Below are 27,036 nucleotides of genomic sequence, written 5' to 3'. Positions count from 1 at the left end.
CATGTCAACCTTGTCAAGCTTATAGGATTTTGCATTCACAAAGATGACAAAATGATTATATATGACTACATGCCTAACAAAAGTCTGGATTGCTTTATCTTCAGTAAATCTCCTCATCCAAATTTCAATCACCAAAAAAAGTTAACTTTGTGGATAAAAATTTGCACAAACACAGGTCCGTCCGGGAGGGAGCAGTTAGATTGGGAGAAACGGTTCAACATCATCGAGGGGACTGCTCAAGGGCTACTTTATCTTCATAAGCAGTCCCGCCTCAAAATCACCCATCGTGACATGAAACCAAACAACATTCTACTTGATCAAAACATGACTCCCAAGATCTCTGATTTCGGCCTTGCAAGAATCTTCAAAGAAGACGCTAGTGAAGTCAACACAAACAGACGCGTTGGGACTTAGTAAGTCACACATTCCTTTCGATGCACAATTACATTATAACTAACAAATACCGTATGTAATGTGTCACAGTGGTTACATGGCCCCTGAGTATGCAATGCAAGGCTTATTCTCAGTCAAATCAGACGTGTATAGCTATGGAGTTTTAGTACTAGAGATTGTGAGCGGTAAGAGAAACGGAAGCTTCCACGAGATTGAAGGCCCTTTGAGCATCGTGGAATACGTGAGTTTCGTATGGTTTAATTATCTCTCATCAATTCGTGTCGAACTCTTGGAGATGAACATGATAAATTGCACGGGAGCTGTGGAGAAAAGATAGTACACTCGAACTCATGGATCCGATGTTGCGGGAGTCATGTGTGTTAGAGCAGCTGCAGAAATGCATTCACATTGGGCTTCTGTGTGTTGAGAATCAATCAACCATTGAAGATGTTTTATTCATGCTAAAAAATGAGACAACAACTCTGCCGATGCCCAAAAATCCATCATTCATCACAAGAAATAGTGTGTCTCAACAAGTGGACAAAGGTACGCCACAACAGTCATCAGAAAATCAAGTCACACTTTCTCAGATACAAGGAAGATAAAACATAGAATATTTGTCCACTTTTTGATGTTCTTGAATCTTGTTATTTTTCCAGATATTATTATTCTTTTACCCCATAAACTATGTAATGAACTCAAAAAAACATTCAGTTACCATTCAATACGGGCATTGTTTAATTTTGGAGGGTTAATTGAATTCATAATCCCTAATTTTGCCATTCATCATCCCTAATTTTGCCATTCATCATCTGCCTCTAAAATAAAAAAATAAAAATAAAAACCTTGCTTGATCATTTACTTAGTATAATATACTACTACGAATTATCCGTGTTACTCCCTACGTTCCGGATAATTCGGGTCATTTTGACCGGGCACGGGTTTTAAGAATTGTAATGAAAAGTGAGTTGAAAAAGTTAGTGGAATGTGGGTTCTACTTTTATATATTAGTTTTATAATAAAATGTGAGTAGGGAATAAGTTAGTGGAATATGGGGTGCACTACCAAAAATGGTAGAAGTAAAGTGAGACAAATTATGTGGGACGGACCGAAATGGAAAACTAGGACAAATTATCAGAGACGGAGGGAGTATATGTTTTGCATTTAAAACTAGTTTTGCATACAATACCATCATGTATGTATATGTGATAAACGAACAACTCGTAAATTTGAAAGAAGAATGAATTAGAAAAATTGACCATATATTTGCGTTAAATTACTCCACTGCCTAAATCCTTGTAGCAAAGGATTTAGGCAGTACGTCGAACAGGTTCAAAGGGTATATTGAAGATATCAAATTTGTAACGTTTCGTGATTGAGTCGCGTCTTTCATCATCAACCACTTTAAATTCTATTGGATGGACAAATTGTGTATTCTTCCCTTCCGATCTCAACTGCATTTCGGCATCATCAATGGCTAGCATTGATAATACGACCGAATTCCTACCCAATCCATCCCCCATCCCCCATTCCCCTCCAGTTGTGTGGCTTCCAAACCGGAGACTCCGTTCAAGTCCGAGGCGACACCGGCGAGTTGCAATTCTCCGCCGCCCCAACCACCATTTCAATTTACTCGAGGCGGCATCAGCAAGCGCACCAGACACCGCAAATTTCCAATCTCCGCCGTCTTCGCCGTACCTGAATCCAACTAGCGATTTCCAGAATTGTGATCGCGACATTAATAGCGCTGATGAGAATTCCAGATCTAGCGAGGCGGCGGATCTGTGGAAGGAGGTCCGAGAAGAAAAGGAGGTCGAAATGCAAGGGTAATAAAAGGGAAGGGGGAAATGTGATGGATGAAATACTGAGGAGAAGGAGTTTGCCGCGGAGGCCTTGCAATTCGTACGCGTTTTTCGTGATGAAGACTTGGGGAATGGTTAGACGGTCTTCTTTTGCGGAGACGAGCAAGGAGTTGAGACGTGAAGAAGGTATGCATAATATACACGCTCTGTTTTTGTGATTTGGATTGTTTGATAGTAATGCTTCATTTTGTGAATGATGAATGTGTTGTAGGAGTATGACTGTATGAGGATATGGCTTTCAAGGATAATGAAAGAGAGAAGAAGCAATGCTTGATGCTAACCTCATCTTCCAAGTATTAAACCTTGGAAAATATGATTCATATCTTATGTAATTGTTTCAAGTCATGTATAGTATATTTGTACCTTGAAAAAAGAGTTTTGTAGATTGTCTATTGAATGACCTCGCTTTTGCCTTCTTCCAATTATGCAAAGTGACTAAATCAAGCACTGTGCCGCTCTGACATGCATCTATTATTGCGTGCAGCTTCACATCAACCGCATGATACTGGCATTGTGCATTGTCGATTTAGAGCATCCACAGCGGTGTCTCTTATCCGTCTCTTAACCTTCTCATCTCTTCACTATTCATGGGCCCCACTGTACTTTTCACTCCATCTCTTAACTTTTCACCCACATCAATCCATCTCTTAACCATCTCATCTCTTAACTATTCATTCAATTTCATTTTTCATTTTTATTTTCAACAAATCCAATTAATAAAAAACACACTTCATTAAATAAAATAAAATTACAATTTAAAATCCTAAAAATAAAAAAGTTACATAATTAAAATCCTAAAAATATAAAAACACACGTAATTTAAAATACTAGAAATTAAAAACACTTAAAAAACTACTCCGCGGCGAATCATCCCCCGAAGCCGGTGGCAGTGCACCCGGCTGAAGACCAAGTTGCCTTGCCATCGCCTGCATTCCGAGAACATGATGTTCGTATTGGGTAGGCATCATCTTGGAAGTGTCAGCCATCGTGGAGAGCATGTATACGGACCACAGGGAAGTGTTCGAGCCCATGCCCGCGCCCGCGCCCGCCTGGCTCGATTCGCCCCGGCTCTTCCCCTTCCCCTTCCCTCTCCCTCTAGCCGCCTTCGCCGCCTTGGTCCCTTGTGGCCGACGTCGTGAACCGGAGGAGGAGCCACCGGCTTCAGTGGGCGTGTCCCCAGCCTCATGTGAGGCGTTGCCTGATCCGCCGCCCTCACTAGACGAGTAGCCACCCCCCGTGTGCTTCGTACGTTTCGAGCTCGAGGACTGGACACCGCCAGCCCACCGATCTTCGTTTCTGACCAGCTGCAAAACATCGATATGTTTGAAATCTTTTTTGACGTCGTCTCTAAAGACGCGCATCGCCGCTCGCAGAATGTCGGCTTCGCTGGCTCCGCTTTGGTAATGCTTCGCTTCACCCCTGTAGACCGCGCAAAACTTTTTGACATCTCTGTCAACCTGGTCCCAATGAGCGCGGAGCATCTTCACGGTGCGGGGGCGACTCCCCCTCGGCTTTGAATCTGTGTTGTAAAGCTCGGTGACCTTCTGCCAAAAGCACAATTTGTTTTGTTGATTCCCGACGATGGGATCGTACGAGACGGTGAGCCAAGAGGTGTATAGAGCCATCGTCTCCTTGGAGCTGTATGGATGACGGCCTAGATCCTCATCCACCTCCTCCTCCACCGGGGTCTCTTCGTCCTCGGTATCGCGGCTGGCGGAGCCTCTACTACTGCTGAACGGAACGTATTCCGGAATGTGTTCTTCCTGAAAATTCTCCCTAATTTGGGACAATCCCTGCGTTGCCCTCGGAGGGGGGGAGGGACGATAGTATGCATCCAGATCGAAATGTGGAGCTTGGTACGGCGCCGGCGTCGTCGAGCCTTCGGTGCCCGGCGTTGACGAATGAGCCAGCGAGTTGTACATGCCCCCCCAGTCGCCAAACGCGTTTAAATCGAAGCCGTCGGAGCCGCTGGAGTTTCCATCACCGGACATTTTTAAAGAAATTGGAGAGGGAAAGAGAAGTGAATTGAGAGAAGAATAGATGTGGTGTTTGTAGTGTTTGTGTGTGGAATGGAGAATGAAAGAGAGTAGTGTGTATTTTATAGAATAAGAAAAAAGAAAAAAAAAAATTATTACCGTTGAAAAAAACGGTAATATTACCGTTAATTAAAAAAAAATATATTTACATCGAGTTTTTTTTAAAAAAAAATTAAAATTAAAATCAGATATTCGACGCCCACTCGCGGGGTCAGCGAGTGGGCGTCATGCACCACCAGCGACGTGCCACGTCGCCCAGCGCGTGGCGAGACCGTCTCGCCAGCTGCCTCGGCGAGACGGGACGCGGGACGGGCTCGGGACGAGACCAGGACGAGATGGACGCCACAGCGGCGTCTCGCCGGCGTCTCGTCTCTCCGAGACGAGACCGGGCTGAATTTGTCAGCCGCTGTGGATGCTCTTATCCAACTCTGTCCATAAAAAAACCAACAAATTATATCCCACTTATAGAGAAAAGACTCTTGCATTTGAAGCTATAATTGTACTCCCTTAGTCCTCAAAGAATATGAACTATTTCTTTTTCCGTTCATCCTAAAGAGTATGAACTTTCTAATTTTGAAAAATTCAAACAACATACTACCTCTACATATTATTTTATTTACAATTTATATAGTTATCATAAACACTTATACCATTATAATAATGTGGACTGCACTCTCCACTAACATTATTTCCACCACCCTTTTCCTCTCTCTCTTACTTTTCTTCTTATTTATTAAAACTCGTGTTGAACTCAAAGTTCAATACTCTTTGGGGATGGAGGGAATATATTATTATAACTCATTGTATTTTCGTGCACGCCAAAACTATTTGAGAATTCATTTTCTCGCAAATGTATTTGATTAGCTAACTTATCAAAGATTTCAACACTTAAAACAACGTTACCGCAAGTTTGAAAAAAAAAACTTGATGTACCAAAGCTTTGATCGTCGTTACGAGAATGTGGTGTTACGGTAGCAAATGTATTAGCTGATCCCTTCCGATTTTCCTTCGTCCGTGAAAAGTTGTTCCATATGTTTTTACTATATTTTGTATACGGAATTCATATTCCACTAATTTTATATCACTTGTATTTATTACTCCCTCCTATTCACAGCTGTAGAGTTATCAGTTTTTGCATTCGTTTTGAAAAAAATGATTTTTGTTTAATAAAAAAATATTCTGAAGTTAATAGGTGGAATAAAATATGGTTAAATTTTTAATTAATTATTAGTGAAATGATGAGTTAAAAGTCTACCTCATAAATGTAGATTATGATGCAATCGGAAGAAATTCAATATCGACAAACCATTTAATCGGGCCGTTATTTATTCTATACTAAACCCAAATTGGCCCATTATATATTTTCTGTTATTTTTATGAAATTCGAACTCTTTTTTCTTTTCTATAAGATGCGAAAGATATTAGTTCATTACATAAAAAGTAGTAAAAATTAAGACAAAGTTGTAAGAGATATAGATTGAAGAAATGGTCATATGCTCCGAGCATAACGGATTTAGGCAAGTACATTTCAAAACAAAATTTTGTCCTTCCCGCTAATGTATTTGACTTGGTCTGTATTTTAGGATATCCTACTTAATAAGAAAATAAATGAATCAAGTCACATGGACGAAGGGATTGATTTCTAAAGATGAAAGAAAAGGCATCACTTTTAGATTTCGATTAATGGAGTAGTTTTTATCCTTCTTTTGAACTTGATTTATGTAGAAAGTATATTAATGGCAAGTTAAAAGATAGGAAAAAGAATCAATGTGCACAAAAAGTTACAAAAAAAATTATTGTGGCCATGATACGAGCCTTATTAATGCATTTTTTTTTTTAAAAATCTATACCCTATTGATATATGGGGGAATTGGTTTAATTATATTTGCACTTTGTGAACTAGAGCCGGTGGCGGATTAAGAACAAGGGGTAGAAGACTATACCCCCAAAGTGTGAATAACCTAGTGGTAAAATGCTCACTTATTGTTGGTTAGCACCCGAGATTGAATTCTGTCAGGAGCGTTTTTTGTTAATCTTTCTAGTTATAATAGTACTTTTTTGTTAATCTTTCTAGTTATACTAGTAATTGTTTTACTCTTGTTACACTTATGTATGAAGGAATAGGAGAGCACTTCAAAAATATAGCACATTTTTAAAAAATAACTTCCCACTAATACCAACCATTCGATTTATGGAATTAAGGCACTTGATTGTGCCACGGTGAACACCAATAAAAAAAATAGATTTACGTGTAAAAAGGGCAATTTAGGTACCACATATTCTTGCAATTATACTACCCCTAATTTCTTGACGCAATAAATGTCTTTTTGTATGGCAAGTTATATAACTCCTATTTTTATAGTTATTCGATATATTTTATTTTTAAATCATATTTTATGAAATCTACCACTAAAAATATGTAATTCAACTGGTGAATCTACGTGATGCGGTGACTAAGTAAGGCAATACCATTTTATTGTCGATGCAATATTTGTATGTTGTGAAGCTAATAAATACTCCCTCCGTCCCACAAAGATAGTCTCACTTTGACCCGGCACAGGTTTTAAGAAATGTAATGGAAAGTGGGTTGAAAAAGTTGGTGTGATGTGGGTCTTACTTTTAAAGTATTAGTTTTATAATAAAGTGTGAGTAGGGATGAGTTAGTGGAATATTGGGTCTACTACCAAAAATGGTAAAAAGTGAAATGGGACAAACTTGGTGGGACGGACAGAAATGAAAAAATGGGACAATCTTTATGGAACGGAGGGAGTAATTCATTAAAGCTAAATTCAGATTTTATGGTATTCATAGATGAATTCAGCCATTTTGTATTGCAGTGACTACGTATGCAATGCAATACCGTCTTACTAAGAATGCACTATATGTTGTGAAGCTATTATATGTTTTGTATGTCATTAATTTCGTATCATGTTTTATCAGTGAGATGCATGCGGATGAGCTGAAGCCTGTCATTGGAAAGAAATTTTAAGACATTCGAATACGTAATTTAATTTGGTGTAATACTAGGTCTGCTTAATCGGTTCTCCGGTTCTCGGGTACCCGGAATCGGAACCGGAACCGACCGGGTAATTGAGGAACCGGGAACTGGTTCACCGGTTCCGGTTCCGGTTCCGGTTCTAATGTTTCTAAAAAGTTCCGGTTTCGGTTCTACCCGGAACCGACCGGTTCTTACCCGAAACCGAATAATAAATCAATTTTAGATTTTCAATTTTAAATTCTAATAATATTATGAATATCAAATATAAATATACTACGTAACTTTCCCTAATAAATAATAATATTATAGGATCTTAATCTTACGGTGAGTTTAACTAAATTACTCTTATTTATTATCTTATTGGAATATTGGTTGTATACTAGTTAGTATTTTGTTGTGTTGATTTTATTTTTTAGGTGTTATATTTTTTAGGTATTAATTGAATTATTATTTTTAGGTATTGGATGATAAATATTATTATCTTGTTGATTTGTATTTTTGTGTGTTTATTTGAATTTGTAGGTATTAATTGCTATATTTCTAGATGTTGAATTATTTAAAAATAAATAAATCAAAAACTATAAATCGGATCCGGTTCGTAACCGGAATCGGCCGGTTCTTACCCGGTCGGTTCCGAACCGGAACCGACCGGATCCGGTTCCGGTTCCGATTCCGGGATTCATGAAGATTTGTAACCGGGTACCCGGTCAAACCGGACCGGATAGAACCGGAACCGACCGGTTAAGCAGCCTTATGTAATACCATGCACATGTATCACTGAGACACAATGGTTTTGTAGTTTATGTTGTTGCAAATTATCGCCCAAATTAAGCAATCTTTCCAACAACTTAAGCAAATTATCATCCAAAATAAGCAATCTATTCAACAACTTAAGCAAATTCTCGCCCAAAATAAGCAATCTTTCCAACAACTTAAGCAAATTCTTACTCAAACTAAGCATTATATCGAATAAATTAAACAACATTTCGAAGCAAAAGTACAAAATGCAACTTCTCAAGATCATGAAACATTTTTTGAAGTTGTTCTCTCCCTCAATGTCTGCGGACTGCGAACATCTAATTCTCGACATTAGTGTCAAGAAGTTGCATTTCATCTTTGCCAATACGATCTGTAATCCCGTCTGCATACGGGTGACCCTCAAGGCTTTCCTTCCGTCTGATTGGTAAGGAACCTTTTGGGAAACCAAACATCATATGGACGTCTTCCGCATCAATATGCTATGATTGTTTCCTACTAGCTTGACGCTGCTCGACACGATATGCTGATTTAATACAATCCAGTACACGAGAGTGCCCCGTACGTCAGTCAATGTGGTCCGAATCCCATCTCTCGGACTACATTCCTCTGCTTCGAATTAAGTCTAGCAATCATACCACTAAAATGTTAAATAGAACTCCTGCAATGGAGTGATTTTATTTCGATTTCAATATGTTGAATCTGTTCAGCCTCGGGATCAGTTGCCTTATCAGCCAAAGTCTTCCCTTTCTATCGCTTTTTACTGGAAGGTGTAAAAAAATGATTGAGTCAGTCCAAGATAGTAAGCAAGTTTCTAAAGTAAGCAATGTATCCAAAAAAAAAGCACACTCTCAAATAGAATAAGCAAAACGTTAAATAAATTAAGCAATGTTCACAATAAGCAATTAACAACTTGTCGTACTAAGAATAAGGAATCTTTTTTTATAAAATAAGCAAACTTTCACACTACAATTGCAAAATTGAGTAAATTGTCAATCAAATTGAAAAAAAAAATGCTTGAGTCAGTCAAGGATAGTAACCAAGTTTATGAAGTAAGCAATGTATTTCAATAATTAAGAACAAACTCGAATAGAATAAGCAAAATATTCATCAAATTAAGCAATGTCCGCAATAAGCAATAATCAACTTGTCGCATCCACAATAAGCACAAAGTAAACAACAAAATAAGCAAACTTTCACACTAAAATTGCAAAATTGAGCAAATTCTCAATCAAATTCTCAAACAAAGCATATTGTCCAACAAATTAAGCAACATCTCGAATAGCTTATGCAACATTAAGCAACATTTCCATCAAAATAAGCACATTTAAGAAGACATCAAGCAAAACATCAGTCGCAATAAGCAACAACAAAACACCGTTAACCAAATCCTGCACACCAAATCAATTAATCTACTTGAATTCGCGCAGAAATTTAAGCAACACCATCGCAATATTAAGCGGATAAATAAACAAATCAAGCAATTAACCGAAAGCTACAAACAATAAAATTTTTTTGACAAGGAGTGAACCAGCAAATAGAAACTCACGGAACAAGAACCCAAACAAAGCAAGAAATTACCATTTCGTGAAGATTCTTCGACGTCGAGCTCTGTGGTGTTCGAAATTTCTCGTCTTTTAGACATTTATCGAATTGGTGGTTGGTTGATGGAAGCGGTTTACGCTATGATGATGAAATTGCTGGACTTTAGGGTTTACGCTATGCTGATGGAAGCGGTTTACTGTCGCCAACATTGTGGTGAGCGGCGGGATTGAGTTAGGGTTTTGAATCGGGAATGTGTTTTTGGAGGTTTTTGGAAGTGAAAGCGGCAGACGGAATTGAGAAGATGAATTATTTGGAAAGAGAGTGGACAGGTTGAAAGGAGTTGAATGAGATCGTGTTACGCCTCAAATTAGGAGAGTGGATTAAATAAACGAATGGACTAATTTACCCTTTAATGACAAACACGCTAAAAAATGTAATCTCAGTTGATGAAATCACAACCCTACATCTGTTTATCTAACGATTCATATCAGTAGGATATTAGAAGTGTAAGGCAATGTTTGGTAGGGGTGATAACTCATCCTGGGATGGAAATCTATGAACAGTGCTCCCCTGAATGAATATAATCATTTACGAAGTAATTATTTATGTTTCGCCGTTTTACTTTTGTTGCATATGATTGAATATTGATCATTAATTACTATTATATATGTTTCTAAATAATGTATAACTAAATATAAAATTTATTGTTTTCTCAATTTTTATTACAAATAAAAGCCACGTACGGTTGGATATTTATTTATGATTTCTAATTATGCTCATATTTAAAATTACATTAATTATATATGATGTACATAGTTTTTATTTTATCTTAAATACTGAAAATTACCAAGCAATAATACTAAAAATAATCTGTTTTTTATATACAATGAAATGACTCATTGTCGACATAGTAGAAGCAGAACTATCGAATTAAATTTTTTTTATCTCCAAGTTGATTTAATTATTTATCACACCCCAATCTAAAATTCCTGGATCCGCCACTGACTAGAGCATCAAAATTGGGGAGAACAGAGTATGAGGCTTGAGCAGAGCAAGCCCAATTTCTTCCGCATAGCCTCCTTCTTCTCCGGCCTAGTCGCCTCGACTCCAATCACCACTATCCTAGACCACATCTTGTTGTGCTCGTACACCCCACGGGTCTCCTCGATCGCGGTAATGTCTTGGCATCCAAGATGCCTTTAGCTCTCCTTCCCACTCGACCCGATAGTACATTGTAGTACACCTTATTTGTAAGTTTTTCAACTTTTATTCCATCACTTTCCTTTACATTTCTTGAAACTCGCGTCGAACTCAAATTAAACTCTAAAGTGGGACGGAGGAAGTATCATGCAAAAAGTTTGATAAGTGTTAAAAAAATATATTCCTTCTAAAATCACTAACACCATTACTTTTTCTTATTTTTCATCCTATCCATTCCAAAATTATGCATTGCAAAATCATAATATTATTTTCATTAATTAATACCCCAAGTATTGCCATATAGACTTTTATCAAACAATGAATTCGCATGCAATTTCAGCTGATATTGGTAGCTAATTTAAGAGTGCATGGGTGAAAAATAAGAAAAAGTAATAGTGTTAGAAATTTTAAATGAAATGTATTCATTTAAAATATTAATCAAACTTTTCGTATAGAAAAAGTAATAGTGTTAGAAATTTTAAATGAAATGTATTAATTTAAAATATTAATCAAAATTTTCGTATAATATTGTAGTACCATGAGAACTCAATTTTTTTTATATTAATCAAACTTTTTGTATGATATTGTATTACATCCGTTCCATGGTAGTAGAGTCATTTTATCATTTTGATACGTTTCATACTAGTGGAGTCATTTTCCTTTATAGTAAAAGTCAATACATTTCTTTTCACCAACTTTTTATTGGACTCGGATCCTCTGCTGTGCCTCAAGGCACAACATGAGATGTTGTGCTCAAAACGCAGATGTTTCTATATGAAACGCAGATGTTTGGTTTCAATGCACTTTTTCATTCTTTTCAATAGTTTAAACATTAAATGTGCATACATTGTTGTCTAATTTTAGCCTTTTATTTTATATTCTTTGACATACTTAAATCCTTTATAAAATTCAGTTTTTTATAATACAAGTATTTTCGTCACATTAGATTTATATTTTATTTTATTATTTAATATCCATTTGAAATTATCACTGAATTATTTTAATTTCATTTCTAAATATTGTAATATTATTACTGTGTGTTTGATTATTTAATACTCCCTCCATCTCATGTTACTTGCACTATTACATTTCAGCCCGTCTCGAACTACTTATATTTTTCTAGTTTAAGTTAGAATAAATGTATTTAATTAATATACTCCCTTCGTCTCATGTTACTCGCACTTTTAATTTTAGGCTGCAAATTTGGGATTGAATTTTTAGTCTAATTAAATTAGAATTTTAAGTGTAATGAGACATCACATAACAAAGGGGCTCTTAACTTAATCTAACATATTAATTAAAAACATTAATTCCAACTTAAACTATAAATATTGTAAGTAGTTTGTGACGAGCCGAAATGGAAGAGTGCAAGTAACATCGGACGGAGAGAGTATTAGATTAAGTGAAGAGCCCCTTTATTAAGTTATGTCTCATTACACTTAAAATTTTAATTTAATTATACTAAAAATCAATCTCAAATTTACGGCCTAAAATGAAAAATACGAGTAACGTGAAACGGAGGGAGTATCTATTTAATTCCCTAATTATAATTATCATTCATTAAGTAAAATAATAATCAGCTAAAACAAAATAAAACATAATAAATAATAATAATCAGCTAAAAGCTGAAATCATCATAATATAAAATGATCAACTAAGAATGTGCATATAAAAATGAATTGTGAAATAATGAATACTTATATGTACTACTAGTGTTTTTCAAAAACATAGAACTACGGTAAAAAGGATAGGTGCATTTCATGTTTAAAATATTAAAAAGAATAAGAAAGTGCATTGAAACCAAACATCTGTGTTTCATATAGAAACCTCTGCGTTTGGAGCACAGCAGAGGATCCGAGTCCCTTTTTATTCTCTCTTACTTTATTCACTATATTTTTTCTTCTCTCTCACTTTATTGTTATTTTTATTTAATAAGTACATTATATATCATTTTCTTAATTATTGTGTCTAAATGAAATGTCACCACACCAATACTAAGTAACGGAGGAAGGGAGTATATGTTAACTTAAAAATTTTTATATTAAATTAAAATATTGTAAATCATTTTGGTATGTACGGTAGCCCAAAGGAAGCCTCTCATCTATTGATCTTTGTTTTGCTAAAATTTGTGAGAGGAATTGAGGGCCAAAGAGTGATGGAATTTTGGGCGAGTTCTGTTCTGGAGAGAAAGAGGGAGTTGAGAGAGAGAAGGAAAACGATGGTTTCTGGGATGGGATGGGGGTATCTTTAATAGTGTGTGATGCATTTCCTATCACAAGTGCATCATTTGTAGTATTTGATTTATATGTATAAGGAAAGTGGTATGTATGCTTGTGTTGAAACATCCAATTAGATGTCTTTTTGAGATTAAGAGTTGTAGGTAGTGTCTGCCAATTGCTCGACGAAAAGACCAAGAGAGAATGAATTTCCTTTGGATTGATTTGAGATATCAGCAAAACGACGCCGTTCCGGGAAGGATTAAACGCTGCGTATTAAGCACAGCAGCTTCCTCTGTTCCCATCCGCATACCCCTTGTCTAAACATCTCTCTTAATTTTGAGCAAATTTGCCAATCGGAATCGTCTATGGCTGGAACAGCGGAGATTGATCCCCAACTGGTTATTTCATACAAATTTCCTGAGGTACATTTCTCACATTCTTTTTTAATCTAGATTTTCCTCCTAATTTCCTTCTTTTTTGGCGGTGAAAATGCGCATCAGTCAACCTACAGCTATACTGAAAGGTATGCCGGCCTGAATTTTTCGCTCTATCCTTCTTCTTTTTTTATGTTTATTGCTCAGTTATGTGATTGAAGCAGTAAAAAAAAGAGCAAAAAACTGACGGTGTTGGTTGATTGCCAGGGACGCTGCACTATATGCACTTGGTGTTGGAGCTTGCTCGAGAGATCCGGTGGATGATAAGGAGCTGAAATATGTTTACCATCAAGATGGGCAACAATCAATTGAGGTTACTTACATTAGGGATATCTTACCGTTGTATATAGGATTAAACAAAAAAAAAACTTTTATATTAATGTGTGCCCTTGTAGGTTTGTCCTTGTTTCCAATATATGCTGGTTGATTATTATAAAAATATATGGCCAATTGTGGCTGATTGTTGATTCTGTTTGCCGGTGATCATAAGCAAGTCCGAAAGATGAAATATGATGACTATAATTATATTCGGACTTGAATTTGGCCTACCCAATATCTTGTTTGTATTTTGTATGACTTATCTGATTTCACCCCCTTCATATGGAAAATGAAATCAAGTTTAAGCAAGAAATTGAGAAAGTTTATTTTCTTTATACGAATTTTGTGTGCTGTTGAGCTGGTTAAGAAATATATTCATTTTTATCCTTTGTACATCCACAGGTTTTGCCAACATTTGCTAGTTTATTTTCTGCTGGACTTCAGTCACAGATTATAGAGATGCCTGGTTTGGTGTGAGTAATGATGTCAATTCTCTTGGCACATCTGTGTGCTTTGACATTAAGCATACAGTTCTGGAAATGGTTTATCGAGCATACTAGCTTTAAGTAATTTCTGGCATTTTTTCAATTCCAGATTTGATCCTCGTCTTCTATTACATGGGCAACAGTACATAGAGATATACAAACCTCTTCCTTCTAATGGCTATGTAAGGTTCTCACTCATCTTATTTTAGATTGTTAGTTTTTTCTGCTTGCTTGAGCTGATTAGTTTATGTCTATTTTGATACAGATACTTAATAAGGCTACGGTTTCTGGGTTGCATGATAAAGGTTTACTTCAAATATTGACCATACCCTCAGTGGGAGATTTCTTATATCCTTTTCCTTACGATGAATGAGTCAGGCTAAAATCATGTTTAGAACTTATATTGAATATTGATTATATCGTTTTGCAATAGTGAGCGCCAACATAAGGTAACAAAAAATATGCCTTCCCAGAAACGCCAGGTGCCACTCTAAATAAACAATAATTAGATCCTATTCTCAGGATTTAACCTTTTTTAGAAGTCCACGTGGGTTGAAAAAGTATGAATTGTTGTATCTTATAATATACATTTTGTAATTTATTGTCCTCACTAAGCCTCTATTGGGATTAAGATTTTCAGGCAATAGTATGCTTTTGTGTTGTTTATGATATTTACTTTCTTCCTCATGGTTGAATGTTTCATAAAAGAAAGCTCATATTGGGATCTCCTTTCAGGTAAGTCAACGGTTCTCGAGGTTGAGATTTTAAGTTATGAAAAAGAGTCTGGTGTACAGCTGTGCATGCAACGGTAAGGTTTTCTGTATACCCCATATATATCTATGCCACTGGACTTTTAATTTTTTATTTTAATTTATGTTATCCTGAAAGTTGATATATATTTATATTGTTTAACAGATCAGCTGTCTATTTGCGTGGTGCTGGTGGATTCTCACAATCACCCCAGCCTTACTCTTATACAAAACACCCCTCCGGTCAAATATCGACTTACAAAATTCCTGAAAGTCAACCATTTGTTGTGTTTGAAGAATGCACGCATCCGTCACAGGTATGTGTGATTTTATTTTTAGGACCAGATATGGTTGTTAGCTCAGAAGCACATGGGTGCATAGGAATAGAGAAATGGTAACAATCAAATATATATCTACCAGTAGCAGTGATCAATATCATCATTTATCATAAATACATGGCTAGCTGGATTGTGTCTCGCTGTTGTCACTTCTTTTTGGTGGTGATCTTTCTGTTTATTCGAGCTAGCATGGTCATGACTTATCAACCCAATAAAGCGAAAAATGGTGAAAAGAGAAAAAGAAACTAACCTCTTATATAAATTGATGATAAAAGTTATGTGCCAGCCAGTCAAATTGCTGTTTATAAATAAGATACCAAATACCTCCCAGGCTTCCACTCAAATCATGTCTTACATTTTGATTTGGAAACAAATTCTTTTTATAACCTGCCACTCGGTTTGATATGTTTATGATGTGCTATTGGGTTACCGTAAGTGGACATATGCTTTCAAGTTAAAACAAAGCAAGTGATTTCTCTCTTCTTTGACTTGGGGTTTTGATATGTAAAAGCAACTCTGAGTAATATTTTGTGCTGAACTGATTGATGAATGAGAATTGAGAAATTTCACAATGTTGGATTTATTATTTTTTCTCAGTAACTAGAAAGCTGGCTATGATTTTTTGATAATTTGTTGTTCACTTACATGTTGATTAAAAACACATCACATCTAGTCACTACTTGCATATGCTTGTAGTTTTGAATTTTTCAGTAAATGATGCAGGCCCTCCTCTACAGGCTTTCTGGTGATTACAATCCATTGCACTCAGATCCTAGAGTTGCCGAAATAGCCGGGTACCTATTAAACTGAATTTTTTCCCTTACTCTGTGCTATTTCCTGTTTCCCAGTGTCTTTATTTCAGCAATCCCAGTCCCAGATACTGATATTATTAAACTTCCCTAAAATTTTGGAACAAGAACTTTAGCATATATGTTTGTTTAAAATTCAATGCAAAACCTTGAATTGATGTATCGTTCATGTCTATTCATTTTGTTAAATTTGGACACATCAGATTTTCTCGTCCAATCTTGCACGGACTGTGCACTCTTGGGTTTGCAATTAGAGCCATCATTAACAGCATCTGTCGGGGAGACCAAAACATGATCCGCAACATAACTGGGAGATTTCTGTTACATGTATACCCAGGTGAAACATTGATAACAGAAATGTGGATTGAAGGGTTCAGGTAAATATGATTTTAACATTTACTAGTTATATTGGATGAATTTGTTTGGTATGCTTACAAGTGGTTGGAATTTGCAGTGTGATTTATCAGGTGAAGGTCAAAGAACGAAACAAGGCTGCGCTTTCTGGCATAGTCACTCTCAATCGCTTCGCCTCATCTCTCTGATCTCGATCTCTGATGTTGCGATCTAAGTTTGCTTGTGGATTATGTGCATCTACTCCTCTTGTGTTTTTAAATGGCTGAATTATTTTGTGGCTATAGTAACAAGTTCTCCATCAAATATTTCAAACTAGAACTGAATAAATAAAATAACGCTGTGCAAAGATATAAAATCAATCATTTGCTGATGTGCATGTAATATTTCAAACAAGTTCTCCTCTTCGATTTGTTTTTAATCTGCGCAAACAAAGGTGAAATTCATATAAACTTTCCAAGATTGAATAACCTTGATACTATACGACCTTACTTTAACATATACTTTTAGGAAAAAACATGAGAAATATCACATTTTAAGTTATTTTAAGTCATAATTCCAAGATAGAGGAAGTTGGTATAAAGAGTTTATAAGATCAATCAAATACTACTGAAAACAGAAATAGATCAATTGATGTACCACAATGTATGTGAAATTATTTCATGCATATGCTATCAAAATCTTTAGCGATTCTACGATATCATACAATTTTCAATCAATATACTCCCTTCGTCCCATAAAAAAAATGTTTACTTTCCATTTATGTTCATCCCATAAAAATGTGAGTCTTTCCATTTATCAAAAGTTGTCATCTACTCATTACTCACATACATTAATTTATTTACAACTTATATCATTATGTTCCACCATTACAACTTAGAAGCTACTTGGTATGGTGGAATGGAATGGGGGAATGAAATGACATTCCTACCTCCATTCCATTCCTTTGCTTGGTATTTTATTTCCTTTTCACTTGGAATCACCATTCCATTCCCCATGCGAATAGCCATTCCTTCAATTTAGCTAAGGAATGGCCATTCCATTCTATTTCATTTTATATTTTTCTTATTTTAAATTTTAACAAAATTATATCAATATTATTTTATATTATATTTAAATTTAATATCATCTCAATTTTATGATAAAATTAAAATTTTAAATTTTTAATTATTGAAAAAAAAATCCACACACAAGTAGCAACACACTCTCACACACACAGCAAAAAAAACACACGCACACACATAGCAACACACTCTCACACACACAGAAAGAAAAAAAAAACACATGCACAGACACAGCAACACAAACTCACACGCACTGACACACAGCAACACACATCAAAAAACACACACACACAAACACATGCACACACACGGCAACACAAACTCTCAAACACTGACACACAACAACACACACACATACAATACACACACAGCAAAATACACACACACAAAGCAACACACATAATTTCATTCCATTTGTATTCCTTTCATTCACCAAGCACAAGAATGGAATGAGGATTCCATTCCATTCCCATCTTCATTCCATTCCAACCTCCATTTCATTCCACCCTCATTCCATTCCATCATACCAAGCATGACCTAAGAATTAAACAGTCAAGTATATCATCAATTAGAAAAATAATACTCCTATTAATATAAAGAAAAGATTAATTAATGAATAATAAATGTATAAAAGTGAGGGTTATCGTTGTTTATAATTTCTCGTGGATTAATGTTAACTATGTAGAATGAATCTGAAGTCAAGACAAGAAATTAGTCTTGATATAAACTTTTTATTACAGTACATCTTTTATAAAGAGTAACAAGATAAATATAATGTAGAATGAATTTGAAGTCAAGACAAGAAATTAGTAAATTAGTCTTGGTATTATGGAATGGAATGGGGGAATGGAATGACATTCCTACCTCCATTTCATTCCTTTGCTTGGTAAACTTTTTCCTTAGGAATCACCATTCTATTAGGAATGGCCATTCCATTCCACATGGGAATATCTATTCCATCCACTTAGCTAAGGAATGGTCATTCCATTCTATTTCATTTTCATTTCTTCTTAAAATTTAACAAAATTATATAAATATTACTCCCTCCGTCCCACATTTGTAGTAACATTTAGTTATGGCACGAGTTTTAAGGAATTGGTGGAGTGTGTAATTAAGGAAGTGAGAGGTGAAGTGTGTAATAAATGAAATGAGATGGTGGAGTGAGATGATGGAGCGTGTAAGAGCAACCACTATAGGGGCGGCGCGCCGGCCGCCCCCATCGCGGCGGCGCCGCGGCGGTCTATAGTGGGGCGTGCGTCCGCCCCGCGGGCGGACGAAACTCTTGGGGCGGAAGGGCCATCGCCGGCTTTGCGGCGAGGACGGGCCGCATGAGAGAGAAATGCGGCGGCCGCCGCGCCTATCTATAGTGCGGCGACGCCGGCGCGGCGGTCGCCGGTTTAAAATTTTTATTTTTTTAATTTTTTTAATTTCGAATTTATAAAGGTTTGTTTATAAATATTCCTCCCATTTTCATTCTCTCCACACACATCTTCACTCTCTATCCATTTTCTATCTCTAAAAACATTTCGATTATGGATGATTTGTGGAATCAAGCATGGGATTCTTTGATTCAAGAGGTGCAGAGGGAGGCCGACGAGGAGGCGGCAGCGGCGGCGGCGGCGGCGATCCCTCGTGAGATTCGTCATCGTCGGACAATCCCACGGGACCATGTCGGAGTGGCTGAGCGGCTTATGGCCGACTACTTTAGCGCTGACCCTCGTTACCCGGCTGAGATTTTTCGTCGGCGTTTCAGAATGTCGCGACCGCTCTTTACCCATATAGCAACGACATTGGCGGACCGGTTCGAGTGCTTCACGCTCCGGAGTGATTGCACTGGCCGGATCGGGCTGTCTACTTTGCGAAATGCACCTCTGCAATTAGGCAACTTGCCTATGCCGGACCGGCTGATATGTTCGACGAATACCTACAGATGGGTGAGACGACTAATCTAACTGTGCTCCGGCAGTTTTGTAAGGGCATTCGGGAAGTCTTTGGTCCGGAGTTCCTACGAAAGCCAACCTCGATGAGTGCCAGAGACTGCTCGATATGCACGATGCGGTGCACAATTTTCCAGGGATGATGGGCAGCATTGATTGCATGCATTGGGAGTGGAAAAACTGCCCGGTGGCGTGGAAAGGCCAGTTCACTACCGGTTTCAAGCAGAAACATTCGTCGATGATCCTCGAAGCCGTTGCTGACTACCGTTTGCGGATCTGGCATGCGTATTTCGGTGTTGCAGGTTCGAACAACGACATCAACGTTCTGCAGTCGTCGCCTATCTTCAATGATGAGTGCCGGGGAGAGGGTCCGCAGATCAGTTTTGTAGCAAATGGCACGCAGTATCGCAGGGGATACTATTTGGCAGATGGAATATACCCTCGTTGGCCCGTATTCGTCAAGACACTTCGCCAAGCGGCTGGAGCGAAGAGACAATATTTTGCGCGAAAACAAGAGGCCGCTAGGAAAGATGTTGAGCGAGCTTTTGGTGTGCTCCAAGCGCGATGGGCCATTCTACGCTGCCCGGCACGAGTGTGGCACGAAGATGATGTCGCGGATATTATGGTAGCATGTATCATATTGCACAATATGATAATAGAAGATGAAGGATTTGCGGTAGAACGTTGGGCGCCGGAAGATGGTGCAAGTACAAGTCACGGCGTTCCTCCGCGCCGATACAGATGGGTGTACCACGTAGTAATGAATATCTGATCCAACGTTTCGCGGATATACGCAGGAGCACAACACATGACCAACTCCAGGTCGATTTGATGGAAGAGATCTGGGCACGTAGGGGAGGCGGCGTAGCGTGAAGAACATTGTGTGATTTTCCGTAGATCAAATTTTCGTTGTAATTTTCCCCTCACTTTAATCCGACGAAAATTTAGTTTTCTACTTTAATTTTATTGAACTAGCCGTTTTTGTCTAATTATTTATAGTCCGATAATTTTAATTGTATTGAATTAAAATATACAACAAAAACAATAAAGTGAAATTTGTCCACTAAAAAGTGTCCGCTATTGCTGCGGACACTTTTTTTTGTGGCTGTGGACAAATAAAATGGGGCTATGGACAAAAAAAAAAGTTGTCCACCAAAAAGCATCCACCTATAGTGGATGCTCTAATAAATGAAGTGGGATGATGGAGTGTGTAATAAATGAAGTGAGTTGGTTGAAGGTGGGTCCCTCTTTGACTTTTTGGTTTTTTATTTTCGTTTTGATTTATTTTAATATAGATAATGGCATTTGGGTGTAATTTTAGTGAATAATGGGGTAAAATTTTATGTCCAAATATGGTAAATTCTAAATGTTACTCCAAATATGAGACGGACATTTATGGCAAAATATTACCACAAATCTGGGACGGAGGGAGTATTTAATATTATATTTAAATTTAATATCATCTCAATTTTAGCATAAATTAAAATTTTAAAATTTTTCATAATTGAAAAAAACACACTCACACACACACAAAAACACACAGCAACTCACACAAACACACACACACACACAGCAACACACAAAAACACACACACAACCAAAAAAAACACACGCACACACAGCCAAAACACACACACACACACACATACGCGCACACACACACCAAAAAACACATGCACACACAGCACACCAAAAAACACACGCACACACAAAAACACACACACACACAAACACATACACACACACAGCAACACAAACTCACACACACTGAAATGCAGCAACACACACACAGCAACACAAACTCACACACTGACATGCAGCAACACACACACACATCAACACATACCTATGGCAACACATGCACATATATGTACACACACACACAAGCACATGTGCACATATATATATACACACATCAACAATACATACACCACATATGCACACACTCATTTACGTGTATAGTTCAACTTAATATGATCCAAAATATTTGACAAAAATATTTTTAAATAAATATTTTTTTTATAGAATCAACATATTAATTATTCATATTTCATTTCATTCCATTCTTATATTATTCGTAGTTACCAAGTTTAGGAATGAAATCAATCAAGAAATAACAATTCCATTCAATTTGTAAACCTTACATTCACCAATCACAAGAATGGAATGGAATTGTCATTCTATTCCCACCTTCATTCCATTCCCTCCTCATTCTATTCCATCATACCAAGCATGGCCTTAATTTTCTTGAGTTATCTTTAATTACTAGGACGAAAGGTGAATAAAAAAGTATAATAAAAAAAATTAGAATATTATGAATGCTAAGTTAGTAGGCCATTGCATGGTTACAACTGCTTACAAGTTACAAGACTGCTATTATGGCTACCTACGATTCTGAAAGGGCATATTATTAAAATTTAGGGTTCATATAAAATCAAATAAAAATGAAATATCAATATATAATTATTAGGTAAATTTTAAACTTTAAAGTACAAAAATAAATTCTAGTCCAAGTTTAGTACTCCCTCCGTCCCACGAAAGATGTCACACTTGTGGGACGGTACGAGATTTTAGGAGGTTTTGTTTTGTGTGTTAAATGGAGAGAGAAAATATGATTTTTATATTCATGTGAGTGATCACATTTTCCAAAAAGGGAAATGTGACATCTTTTGTGGGACAAACTAAAAAGGAAAGTGTGACATCTTTCATGGGATGGAGGGAGTACTAATATACATAATATTCATATTAAAAATATACTTATTCAATGGAGTGCCATACATTATTATAACTTAAAAAGTAAAATTATAGTCAAGTAAGTACTCAATACCAGTATACATTCTGACTGTGCGATCTGTAATAATCTTTGCCATATAAACATCGCAACAATTCAAATAATTTTATGAAATGAGATTATTTGATACTACCAATGAATATTTTAACGTATGATTCTCTATAAATAAGTCAATGAAGATCTTCAATTGTATACTTTATATTCGAAAGTATATAGTACAATATCAGAGTTGGTTTATAAAAAAATCTAATTAACAAAATCAATAGCTTGATTCTGTAAATAATAGTACAAAAAAGACTACCATGGTTTGCATGGCTATTAACTGCATGTTTCTAAATTTTCCTTCATATCTAACCTCTTAAATATATAACCCAGTAATCTCTATCGAATTTATCACATTCACAAAGTAAAATGGCGTATACTATTACTCTCATGAAAGCACTCTTCTTCTTCACTCTCAGTTTTCTTTCAATCGACGGCAAGTTTATGATTCCCGCCGATAAATCTCAGTTGGAAAGCTGGTTCGAGACCACGGTGGGCTATGTTTCTGCTGCCTCGAGCTCTCCAAAGGTGATCAATGTCCGAGTGGATGGCAGCGGAGATTTTAAGACGGTAACGGATGCCATAAACAGCATCCCCTCGGGGAATAGTGAGCGCGTGGTGGTGTCGATTGGCCCCGGAAAGTATACCGAGAAGATAACTATCGGTAAGGATAAGCCATTCGTCACATTGCAGGGAGACCCCGACAACATGCCGGTTTTGGTTTTCGACGGCACGGCCAAAACGTACACCACCGTCGATTCCGCCACCTTGACTGCCGATGCCGACCAATTTTATGGCGTCAATTTGATGCTGGTGGTTAGTACTCCCTACGTCCCACCATATGCGATTGATTTTCTCCTTGATTTCCATTTTTGGCTAAAAACAAAAAAAAACACCTTATCTGACTTACTTTACTTTTATTTTATTTTATTTCTCTAGTACTTTATTCTCTTTACTTAATTCAATGAATATCATTTTCTTAAATTACGTGCTGATGCTAGAATTCCGCACCAAGGCCAGACGGAAAGAGGGATGGAGCTCAGGCGTCGGCAGTGAGAGTAGGCGGAGACGCTTCAGCGTTCTATAACTGCAAATTCTACGGATATCAAGACACTGTTTTCGATTACAACGGGAGACATTTCTTCAAAGATTGCTATATTGAGGGGACTGTGGATTTCATATTTGGATCCGGCACCTCTATTTATATGGTAAGTCTCATTGCCATTAACCATTAACTAACCACTACTAATTAGTTACACTCTGATTTGATTTTAATTTTGTATTTACAGAACTCGGAGATACATGTTATTCCCGGAGATCCAACTGCATTCATAACAGCACAAGCGAGGTCGAGCGATAAAGAAACATCCGGTTTCGTATTCGTCCATTGTTCTGTGACTGGGTCAGGCCAAACCGCATACTTAGGCCGGTCGTGGCTTCCCTACGGAAGGGTGATCTTCGCGAACACCTATCTAAGCGACGTTGTCAACCCTGAAGGCTGGTCCGACAAAATGAATCCTAGTAATGATAGGTACCGTACATTAAATTCAATATTGTAGCTGAGTCGTATTCTTTTTTTTTATAATAAACAAGAATGTAATTAATGTTGAGTGTGTGTAGGACTTCGTTTTTTGGAGAATTCAAGAATGAAGGCCCGGGATCGAACTTTGACAAGCGGGTAACATTTGCTAAGCAGCTTAGTGAAGAAGAAGCTAAGCCATTCATCAGCCTTGATTTTATAGATGCTTCTTCATGGTTGATGCCTCCTCCCAAACTCAAAATATCGATTTCCTAGCTGTATTTTTATTAATTTTTCAATCCACACATATACATCTATATAGATGTATATGTAAGTACACAAGGTTTTGAACTATGATTTAAACTAGCGGGAAATCAATGTTAGACTTTGATAAGCTTGATAGAGAATCATTTCAACGTTGATCAGAACTAAACTTTTTGTACTCACTTAGGAAAATATGTTTGTAATGATTGAATCACTATATATTACTCCAACTTGTGAAAAGTTTTAGTTTCCCTCGATTGTAAATTTATATCAACTAATCACAGATTGTATCGTTATTGTATGGAGTATCGTGACTAAAAATTTCGTTATCTTGAAACTTCTTAAAATGAAAAAATAACTCAATTAATATGAAACAAACGGAGTCTTACAATGTACTCCATCTGTTGGATTTGTATCTAATTAAAGGCAGAAAGTCGGTGGTAGTAGTGTTAAAAAACACTAGCGATGAGATAAATAGGCTTGACTCAATGTTTAATAGTAATATTCATTGCATGGGTATTAAATATAAATTCTAGTAACTTTAATTTCCTTTATTTCAAAAATCTTAAATACAATTTTTCAAGGAATATTTTTGTAATTTTTTTTTCATGGGATTAAATGCATGTTTGTAAATTTTCATAAATGCTAATTTTCAACGGAAAAAACAAAACACTAGTATATAAATATCATGTAATCTAATCCAAACGACAAAAATAAAATTGTCTAAGACACGCAGATGGTATCAAATTTACTACATAGAGAAATGAAAATGTCTTATACTACTATCATGAATACACTCCTCTTGATTCTCTGCTTCATTCCTATCGTTTGGTCTGATGACGACCAATTCATGATTCCCGCCGATAAATCGCAGTTGGAAAGCTGGTTTGAAACCACAGTGGGAAATGCCTCAAGCTTTCAGAAGGTGATCAATGTCCGGGTGGACGGTAGTGGCGATTTCAAGACGGTAACCGATGCCATAAATAGCATCCCCTCAGGGAACAAGGAACGCGTGGTGGTGTCGATTGGCCCCGGCAATTATACTGAGAAGATAACTATCGGTAAGGATAAGCCATTCATTACGTTGCTGGGAGACCCCAACAACATGCCGGTTTTGGTTTTCAACGGCACGGCGAAAACGTACGGCACCATCGATTCCGCAACCTTGATCGCTGATGCCGCCAATTTTTATTGCGTCAATTTGAAAGTAGTGGTCAGTATGCTACTCCCTCTATCTCATTAAAAATGAAACGTTTTTCTTTTAAAATTGTCCCTTTAAAAATGAAACATTTCTTAAAATGGAAACAACACTCTCTTTAGTTTTTCATCTCTCTTCATAAACTCACAAAACAACACTACATAATACTCGCTTCAAAAATTAAATAATTCATATTTATTGGGACGGAATGAGTATATATCAAAGTTTGATATTCCCTCCATCTTCCTTTATTAGTTTAGTCCATTCTACAAAATTAGTCAACTTTCTATTTTTGGAATCTATGTTACCACATGTTACATTAATAACAATGTAGGTTTCACTATTCACCAATGCTACATCAATTACATTTGTTTTTTTTTTTTTATACTTTACCAATTTTGCATTAAAATACTTGCAAAATATTGTAATTGCAAGAATTCTGCACCAAGGCCAGACGGAGTGAGGGAGGGAGCTCAGGCGGTGGCCGTGAGAGTAGGCGGAGACGCTTCAGCATTCTATAACTGCAGATTCTATGGATATCAAGACACTGTTTGCGATTATAGGGGGAGACATTTCTTCAAAGATTGCTATATTGAGGGGACTATCGATTTCATATTTGGACGCGGCAAATCCATTTATCTGGTAAGAGTTAAACCACTTCTCAATCATTGATTGATAAAGATGTGACTATATATATAATTTGGTATCTATAGAACTCGGAGATACATGTTATTCCCGGTGATCGAATTGCATACATAACAGCACAACAGAGGTCGAACGATGAAGAGGCAACGGGTTATGTGTTTGTCCATTGCTCCGTGACTGGGTCAGGCCAAACTGCATTCTTAGGCAGGGCGTGGTATCCCTATGCAAGGGTGGTCTTCGCTAACTCCTTTCTCAGCGACGTGGTCAATCCTCAAGGATGGTCCAACAATAAGGATCCCAGCAATAACAGGTATCATTACATTATGTAAAATGTGAGCGAAATGATTTATTGTAGGTTTGTGATTTATCCAAAGAAAGTTAAGTTCCATTGTGTATTTAAGATAAATTTCAAAATATGGGTGCAAACCTTAATTTAATTGTATAGATAGGTGTCGTTCGGTTTTCATGACTCATTATCATATATTTATCTATCTAGAATTAAGTTTATGTATGAGATTCAATCTTATATGAACCAAACATAATCCATATTCATTTATAAGATATAATCTTACAAACCAAACAAGAATGAGATGTAACGTCATTCTCTAATGTTATCATATGTAGGTAGATTTGACCTAACAAAAGAGAATAAAACTAACGCAATTACTGACAAATGTGTGCAGAACTGTGTTTTTTGGAGAATTTAAGAATGAAGGACCTGGATCAAACTTTGAGGGGCGTGTAACGTTTGCTAAGCAGCTTAAAGAAGAAGAAGCAAAGCCATTTATCAGCCTTGATTTTATAAATTCTTCTTCATGGCTAATGCCTCCTCCCAAACTCTAAATATGAATTTCCTAGCTGTATTTTTGTTAGTTTCTGAATCAACACCCATATACATCTATATAATAGATGTAAGACTAGTGTAATAAAATGATAACTAGTTTCATTTATTATCTTTGATAACTTTAAGTATTTGGACATTTAAAATTTATGTTATGCACACGTTAGACTGAATTATTTCACTCAATCAAAGTTAAAAAGTAGTCTCTTGAAAGTTGAAACCATATCAACCATCCATGTCCA

The 27,036-nt window shown here is 36.6% G+C and overlaps 4 protein-coding genes and 1 long non-coding RNA gene across 5 annotated transcripts; 4 read left to right on the top strand and 1 right to left on the bottom strand.

The window, feature by feature from the left end:
• Positions 1-8,201: 8,201 nt before the first annotated feature.
• On the bottom strand, positions 8,202-9,869 carry LOC125186460. Its single transcript, XR_007170453.1, has 2 exons — positions 9,627-9,869; positions 8,202-8,808 (listed from the first exon to the last, which is right to left on the bottom strand). It is a non-coding gene; the product is annotated as an uncharacterized LOC125186460 (long non-coding RNA).
• Positions 9,870-12,883: 3,014 nt separating this feature from the next.
• On the top strand, positions 12,884-16,866 carry LOC125186330 (enoyl-CoA hydratase 2, peroxisomal-like). Its single transcript, XM_048082680.1, has 11 exons — positions 12,884-13,431; positions 13,510-13,532; positions 13,651-13,756; positions 14,164-14,234; positions 14,356-14,428; positions 14,512-14,551; positions 14,982-15,054; positions 15,162-15,312; positions 16,057-16,127; positions 16,346-16,519; positions 16,597-16,866. The coding sequence occupies exons 1-11, from the start codon at positions 13,375-13,377 to the stop codon at positions 16,682-16,684; spliced, it is 927 nt and encodes a 308-aa protein (XP_047938637.1). The 5' UTR covers positions 12,884-13,374; the 3' UTR covers positions 16,685-16,866.
• A 2,223-nt stretch (positions 16,867-19,089) lies between these two features.
• LOC125189804 lies at positions 19,090-20,266 on the top strand. The gene is made up of 2 exons (XM_048087037.1): positions 19,090-19,468; positions 19,797-20,266. Exons 1-2 carry the CDS (start codon positions 19,090-19,092, stop codon positions 20,264-20,266), a joined length of 849 nt encoding a protein of 282 aa, XP_047942994.1.
• Positions 20,267-22,696: 2,430 nt separating this feature from the next.
• On the top strand, positions 22,697-24,122 carry LOC125189803 (putative pectinesterase 63). The gene is made up of 4 exons (XM_048087036.1): positions 22,697-23,143; positions 23,329-23,535; positions 23,617-23,858; positions 23,948-24,122. Exons 1-4 carry the CDS (start codon positions 22,697-22,699, stop codon positions 24,120-24,122), a joined length of 1,071 nt encoding a protein of 356 aa, XP_047942993.1.
• A 757-nt stretch (positions 24,123-24,879) lies between these two features.
• On the top strand, positions 24,880-26,796 carry LOC125189802 (pectinesterase 1-like). Its single transcript, XM_048087035.1, has 4 exons — positions 24,880-25,323; positions 25,744-25,950; positions 26,022-26,263; positions 26,637-26,796. Exons 1-4 carry the CDS (start codon positions 24,880-24,882, stop codon positions 26,794-26,796), a joined length of 1,053 nt encoding a protein of 350 aa, XP_047942992.1.
• The last annotated feature ends 240 nt before the right edge of the window (positions 26,797-27,036 follow it).

This window comes from Salvia hispanica, chromosome 5 (assembly GCF_023119035.1).
Source record: "Salvia hispanica cultivar TCC Black 2014 chromosome 5, UniMelb_Shisp_WGS_1.0, whole genome shotgun sequence".
NCBI lineage: Eukaryota > Viridiplantae > Streptophyta > Magnoliopsida > Lamiales > Lamiaceae > Salvia > Salvia hispanica.
This window is presented reverse-complemented; position numbering and strand designations above follow the sequence as displayed.

What these genes read in the sequence shown, in the direction of transcription:
- LOC125189802 (XM_048087035.1), top strand. Translation starts at nt 24,880, where the DNA reads ATGTCTTATACTACTATCATGAATACACTCCTCTTGATTCTCTGCTTC. An exon ending in GCGTCAATTTGAAAGTAGTG is followed by an intron (nt 25,324 to 25,743) that starts GTCAGTATGCTA and finishes TGTAATTGCAAG; the next exon opens with AATTCTGCACCAAGGCCAGA. An exon ending in GCGGCAAATCCATTTATCTG is followed by an intron (nt 25,951 to 26,021) that starts GTAAGAGTTAAA and finishes TGGTATCTATAG; the next exon opens with AACTCGGAGATACATGTTAT.
- LOC125189803 (XM_048087036.1), top strand. Translation starts at nt 22,697, where the DNA reads ATGGCGTATACTATTACTCTCATGAAAGCACTCTTCTTCTTCACTCTC. An exon ending in GCGTCAATTTGATGCTGGTG is followed by an intron (nt 23,144 to 23,328) that starts GTTAGTACTCCC and finishes TGCTGATGCTAG; the next exon opens with AATTCCGCACCAAGGCCAGA. An exon ending in CCGGCACCTCTATTTATATG is followed by an intron (nt 23,536 to 23,616) that starts GTAAGTCTCATT and finishes TTGTATTTACAG; the next exon opens with AACTCGGAGATACATGTTAT.
- LOC125186330 (XM_048082680.1), top strand. Translation starts at nt 13,375, where the DNA reads ATGGCTGGAACAGCGGAGATTGATCCCCAACTGGTTATTTCATACAAA. An exon ending in CTCTTCCTTCTAATGGCTAT is followed by an intron (nt 14,429 to 14,511) that starts GTAAGGTTCTCA and finishes ATTTTGATACAG; the next exon opens with ATACTTAATAAGGCTACGGT. An exon ending in AGAGTTGCCGAAATAGCCGG is followed by an intron (nt 16,128 to 16,345) that starts GTACCTATTAAA and finishes TGGACACATCAG; the next exon opens with ATTTTCTCGTCCAATCTTGC.
- LOC125189804 (XM_048087037.1), top strand. Translation starts at nt 19,090, where the DNA reads ATGGATGATTTGTGGAATCAAGCATGGGATTCTTTGATTCAAGAGGTG. An exon ending in TATGCCGGACCGGCTGATAT is followed by an intron (nt 19,469 to 19,796) that starts GTTCGACGAATA and finishes TCGGTGTTGCAG; the next exon opens with GTTCGAACAACGACATCAAC.